At 39.9% G+C, this 6,430-nt stretch overlaps 1 protein-coding gene across 1 annotated transcript; it reads right to left on the reverse strand.

Annotated features, from left to right (window-relative positions):
* Positions 1-651: 651 nt before the first annotated feature.
* Positions 652-3,383, reverse strand: LOC121383812 (pantetheinase-like). Its single transcript, XM_041513911.1, has 3 exons — positions 3,162-3,383; positions 1,443-1,776; positions 652-836 (listed from the first exon to the last, which is right to left on the reverse strand). The coding sequence occupies exons 1-3, from the start codon at positions 3,381-3,383 to the stop codon at positions 652-654; spliced, it is 741 nt and encodes a 246-aa protein (XP_041369845.1).
* Between the last annotated feature and the right edge of the window lie 3,047 nt (positions 3,384-6,430).

Consider the following 6,430-nt stretch of genomic DNA (forward strand, 5'->3'; position numbering starts at 1 on the left):
ACCCCTTGCTACTACTGGAAAAATGTGGTGGGTTTCCTCTCTAAGATTATATGTCAAAATTACCAAATGTTTGACATCCAATAGCCTATGATTAACAGAACAATGTGCCCTAGTGGTGTTTTTAAGCAAAGCAAAACTTCATGCCAGAAAAAAAGCTGTTTATACAAATGATTCTTTTGGTACTGGCTGTACTGATTTAACTAAACAAATAAAACAAACATATTTTGCGTAGAGGTGTTCTGTATTGAAAATGAAATAGTATCAAAGTTGGAAAACATACCGCACCCCCACCCCATAAAAAAACAAAAACCCACAAAAACCCCACAAAAAAACCACCAAAAAACAAAACAAACAAAAACAACAAGTGTCAACAAAAAGGCCAACAAATAGGCCAACAAAACAACCACAATAATAATAATAGTAATAAAACAAACACCCAACAACAACCTCAAAACAAAACCCATGAGAAAATGCTTTCTTCGAAATATTGACCCACCAGTCACCCACAATCCCACAATAATGAAAACTGTCTGTATTTAGCGTCCAACCCAAAATTAGTTTACATCTCCGTCTCGGTCATACATTCGGCCAGTCAAGTCGGCAGAGAGAAGTGGGAAGTCAAATCGCCGAGACGTTTCAAGAACCAGGTCATTAAACATCCATTGTTTTGGCGCCAGCTTCAGTTGTCCACCGTCTGTAAAGCAGCACCGCTGGGAATACGTACGGAGTGCCGAAGGTTCCGTTAATACGCAGGTAACGGAATCTTGTTTTTCGTAAAAGAAACTGGAGACCGCAACTTTGTTTCATGGAATTTGCACATCGTATCAAGGTGCATATCTGAAGGTAGTAATGTCCGCTGTAGGTATGGAGCTTGTCTAAAGCGCCGAAAGCATACACGTCGTTGTTGATGCCATTTCCTCTTTCTCAAAATCTAGATAGCAACACAGTTTATTGTTGCACACTGACAGTGATCCTCGTGTTCCCTTAAGGAGCACGAAATTAAATACGTCATGGAAAAATACAGATGGGAATTCAGTTCCACTGGACATGCGGTGTGGTGTTTTGTCCTCACGCGAGATGGTGACACGACGCGGGGCTCGGCTGACAACATCAATTTCTGAAATCAACAGCTTTCCGCCACTCGATACAGACCTGTTGTAATAATAAACTGCGTTGGTATCAGGTGTATAAATATCACTGCCATGATGAAACGTGTATATTTGCTGCCAAAAGATTCACTCCCATTTTTACGGCAAAGGAAGAATGGAATTGGATGGAGGTCAATAACGGCAGAGCATCTATCCATGCTGTGGGGAAAACAACAGTTCCTATACCGTATCTCTCTATTAATGTGATTGGTGGTTCGCGAATCATTATATCAAAGCACGTGAAAACCCCAAATCTACCAAAAGGGGTCTCGAAATGTTCGTAGAAAAGGTTCTCTTTATGATACTTAGCGATCAAAGTTCCCGTGGGACCATAAACGACATTGGTGTTAAATTGATATTGTCCGTCATATGGGCATCCTGGGTCAGTCTTGATGGAACAGGGCTGCTTGTCTCCCATGTTTACTACAAGGTAGAGGGCGTTATTCCTCGCAAGACAACTCAGATACTGCTGTACCTCTGTGTTAGCATGCCTCCCAGGCTCCGTGCAAGGGTTCCAGCTTTCCTTTCTAGGATCTGGGATGTACTCTAAATACGGCGCCACCTGTCTTCTTATCTTTAACATCATTCCATAAATGCCATCTTCCGGAAAAAACAAGATGTCTACATTCTGTGAAAAGAGACGAAAATGCTTATACAGATGTTTGTGAAATGGCTAAAGTATGATATACTCTTAGAACTCCTTTCTACACGCATGCAAGCACACACACGTGTCTATATACCTCACAAGGGTCCCATGCCTACACCCAATACCCAGGTATATATTTTAATTGTTCAGTTCACATTGTTCTTGGCCGATGGAGAACATTTGTCTCTGGTAGGGACTGATATTTTTCTTAACTTGATTAGTGGGGCTTTGCAGACTTTCATAACGACTAATGACCCAGTCTATCCAAAACAGTGGTGCGTTTCAAACAAAGGAAGGACTGGGCCTCTTGGTATACCATTTTCCAAAGTCGATTCTTTGGAAAAGAATGCATTAACATTTACTTGGATTGATCTGTTGTTGATTAGCTGATCAATAAAATTAAAGCTAATTAAATTACTCGGGCAATTAAAGATGGATCTATAATTTGTCGAGTGGGTCTTTTATTTTATTATTATTATTATTATTATTATTATTATTATATATTTACTTGCTGGACTGGTTTTCACGCAACACGTTAAACCAAATAACTACCTATAGCAGGAACCCGACAAAATAGTTTTCAAACGTTTAGCGGAAAAAATGGCTGGCGTAACGTAGGCCAACCCCAAGTTCAGCCAGAAAACGTTTCGCTAACTTTCGCGTATTATTTGATTGGTTCCCGACGTGGCAGTTTTGTTTACAGTGAAGCGCATAAACCAGTCTAGCGGATGTTTTTCTGGCCTCAGACCACAATTAATTTCGCTATATGTTTCTATATAGCCTTAGTGGCTATAACATTTTTATTAATATCAGCAGACCCGTGAAGTTTTGTATGTACCTTTGCCTGCATGGGGGACACATACCCTGAAAAGGACAACCACTGTTGTCCAGCTCTTTCTCCCAGCATATTGGTTTAAACAGACACACCCTCTAAACCAGGCCGGAGTACACCCATTTTACACAAAAAGCACTACTTTTGTATGGACCGGAATTACCACAAACAAGTCTTCAATGTCAACAAGTTACACATGTTTACAAACTACATGCTATCCCCTGTCACTTCAGTCAAACAGTTGCCACTTCATAGCTGTCTGCCATGAAATAATCACAGTCAAACAGCAGACTACTTGCGCGGTCAAATTTCCGGATTTTCGACAACCAAATGGGAAGATAACTGTAATCTGAGGCCTTCTGCTCGATCTGGCTGAACTTAGACTTTGGCTGCGTTTAGCCAGACCGAGTGGAAAAACGCCCGCTAGACTGGTTTATGCTCTTCACAGTAAACCAAATGGCCACGATGGGACCAAATCAAATAATTCGCGAACGTTTGCGAAACGTTTTCTGGCTGAACTTGGGCCTTGTCTCACCTGTCTGCCTGCAGCCTCGGTCTGGGTTCTGTACACGGCCAGGTTCTTGTACATGAGGGACAGCGCCTTCTGGCGGGACACCGGTATATAGCTGGGTTCCGGCAAAATTACCTTGTGCTCGTACACAGCTGCCTTGAACCTTGACCTCGGATATCGAGAGGCACTGCTCAGAACAAGGCTAGCACACGCAGTCAAAAACAAGATGATCATAGTTCTCGCCATTGTCTTGTGGGCTGTAAAAGAAGAAACGGAATGTTTGTTTAATTGTATTATTACATAATGAAAATATATCTGTATTCTTATTGGTCAGAAAACCAGTCACATGACCTTCCGTAAATAATGATATTGCACCGGTCCATCAAAAGTGATATTGCCCTGACCAATGAAAATAAACACGAGACGAAATTCTATCCAATTAATGAGTAGGTAACGTAATGCAACGTCAACTGCTAATTCTAATGTAAACAAGCACAAACTTGTGACAAAACGCTTTGCTGTCCTTCAACAAAAAGTCATACTGAGTTTAATTCCGAAAATACATCAAAAACAAGATCGGTAATCGTCAAATTGTATATGGAATACTCACACGCGAGTGTAATAATTTCTTTATTATCCATATTATTATTGTTTTCTTTATCTATAACAAGACCCAAGTCAAAATGTTTCAGCCACAATTGACCCCTCCGTATGACGAGTTAACCACTCCCACCGTGACACGTGATGCAAGGTTAGACAAACATTCAATAATGGCTGCCAATTCGCATAGGTCGATAGCAAATTCAACCGATCTGTCGATTACGTTTTTGCCTTAATTTATTTACAAATATCGTTGTTTTATTAAAAAGCCGACAAGAGGAGACATTCAAGTATTTTACTACAGGGTACATTTACGATGACAACGTGATTTAAATCGACGAAACCATTTTTACTTCAGTAAATTTTATCGAAGCACAAGAAACCGGAAGTGAACGTCGAATGCAACCAAAAGAACATTAAAAAAATCCTATGCTAGTTTTTCTTGTCAGAACTGATAAATTAAACTGACTTGTTTGTTTCTTTTTTCTTCTTCTTTTTCATCTTAATTTTTGTTGTTGTTGTTGTTCGACTTTTATATTAATGGAATCCCGATATGCCGAGGAACAAGAGAATAGAATGCGCGGCGACGACCCGGCCTCGACCCGTTTAAAACCGTCTTTATGTTTGGTCGGGTTACGTTAAATGTTTTGTTTAAAAAAACACAAAAGGGAGGGACGTGAGCAGTAACATTAAAATACAAGGCGTGTGGGAATGCTATCAGTGTACCATAATTTTATGCACGAAAGGTTACAAAACTATATCAGGATACAGTTGCCTGTGCCAAAATTATTCAGGCAGTGGTTTAGATTGTGGGATTGCGATGTTTATGGGGGTGTATTCTTACATAGCTGCACTGCTTGAATCAACCGATATACGGCACTTGCCCTATGTATGAAACCAAATCCATACACGAAATAAAAAAAATAAAAAATAAAATCACAACTGGCGTAGCCAGAGAATAGGTTGGTGGGGACCACATGTTTGGCCCTCCAGTTATGTATACTGACATATTGGGCCGTCTCCGTTCTGACAAGACATATTAGGGCTGTTTACGTTTGGGTGCCCCATCCCTTTATAAAATCAGGCTGTCTAGCACACACTTTTGAAAAAGTTGGACACAATTAGGAATGAAAATATAGAAAATGTAGGACAAAAGTAGGAAAACGTAGAACAAAAGTAGAAAAACCAAGTATTCTGAAGAAAAAGTAGGAAAAATAGGACAAAGACCAAAAAGTACGAAAAAGTAGGATAGCCGGACAGTCTGTAAAATATTTGCCAATTAAGCCAGTACAAGTGTTTAAATAAATTATAAACTCGTGTTGTGGCAACAACTGTTGGGAATCAAACTTGAAGCTTCTGCCCCCCCCCCCCCCCCCACACACACCCCGCCCATTTGTTATCCCACTGTCACACAGAATGTACTCACAAAGCTTTATCTGTTCTAGAGGCATAGACAGATAAAAAATAGTAATAAATATTATAAGACAACCCATGCCTACAGAATAATAATAATACAAAATAAAAATTTAAATTAATATTATATATATATATATATATATATATATATATATATATATATATATATATATATATATATATATATATATATAACAAAAAAAAAAAAGAGGCAAAATTATATATATACATATATATAACATGAAACTAAACCACAGATTGCAGTTCGCACAATTTGTTTAATATTTATTATGAGAATACTTCCTAACATTTTCATTTTTCTCAAAGAGCGGGTCTTTACATATTAATCCCCATGCAATCTGGTACAGGTAAATATAGGATTACCATTTGATGGGTGGTGTCAAACTGAATCCCAAGTCTTGGAAGTCTGAATTACTCTTTAGCAGCAATATGTCAAACACAAAAAAATATATATATATATATATTGTATTAAATGAAATTGTTGAAAGTGTTTCATTTTCAGCAGCAATTTCATCCCCTGCCCCAGTTTTTCTTTCACATATCAGTTGAAACTGTTCTATTATTTCTATCATTCTGTTCTCAATATCAAGATGCAATGTCATTTGTTTAATATACTGAACCGCAAAAGAAACGCGAGATTTTTAAATGTCATTTCTATATGGTAAATTATAACAATTTATTTCGGGGATGTAACTGTCAATATTACAAGACATGCTGGTTTATGACTGAGACCCAAATTGCAGGTACCCTTTCAACTTTCCATGAAACGACACGCCAAAACGCACCTGTCTCGAAGGCCGTGGGTGGCAGTCGCAAACAATTGTCATGAAAACCGAAATGCGCGTGCATCTCGTGGAGGTTATGGGTATAAAAACCAACTTGAACCGGTTCCTGGCATTCGTAATTTGCACGCATCAGGTATGACCCGATTGTCAGCAGCGCAGAGAGAACAAGCTATCGGCCGATTGCAAGCCGGGCAGCGTGCCCTGGTTGTTGCTAACGCTTACAATGTCCATGTCAGCACCATCCATCGTCTACAGCAGCGGTACATCAACACCAACAGCACTGCAGACAGTCACCGCAGCGGGCGCCCCCGGGTGACCACGCCCAGGCAGGACCGCTACATCAACCGGCAACACCTCCAGGATCGCTTCAGAACGGCCAGCATGACAGCTCGCGCGACCATTGGCACTGGACAGCGACCCATCAGTGACGACACGGTACGACGTCGACTGGCCGCCAACAACCTGTTTTGC

This window comes from Gigantopelta aegis, chromosome 10, assembly GCF_016097555.1.
Source record: "Gigantopelta aegis isolate Gae_Host chromosome 10, Gae_host_genome, whole genome shotgun sequence".
NCBI classification, from domain to species: domain Eukaryota; kingdom Metazoa; phylum Mollusca; class Gastropoda; order Neomphalida; family Peltospiridae; genus Gigantopelta; species Gigantopelta aegis.

What these genes read in the sequence shown, in the direction of transcription:
- LOC121383812 (XM_041513911.1), bottom strand. Translation starts at nt 3,383, where the DNA reads ATGGCGAGAACTATGATCATCTTGTTTTTGACTGCGTGTGCTAGCCTT. An exon ending in CCGAGGCTGCAGGCAGACAG is followed by an intron (nt 1,777 to 3,161) that starts GTGAGACAAGGC and finishes CTCTTTTCACAG; the next exon opens with AATGTAGACATCTTGTTTTT. An exon ending in GATCGCTAAGTATCATAAAG is followed by an intron (nt 837 to 1,442) that starts AGAACCTTTTCT and finishes ACTACCTTCAGA; the next exon opens with TATGCACCTTGATACGATGT.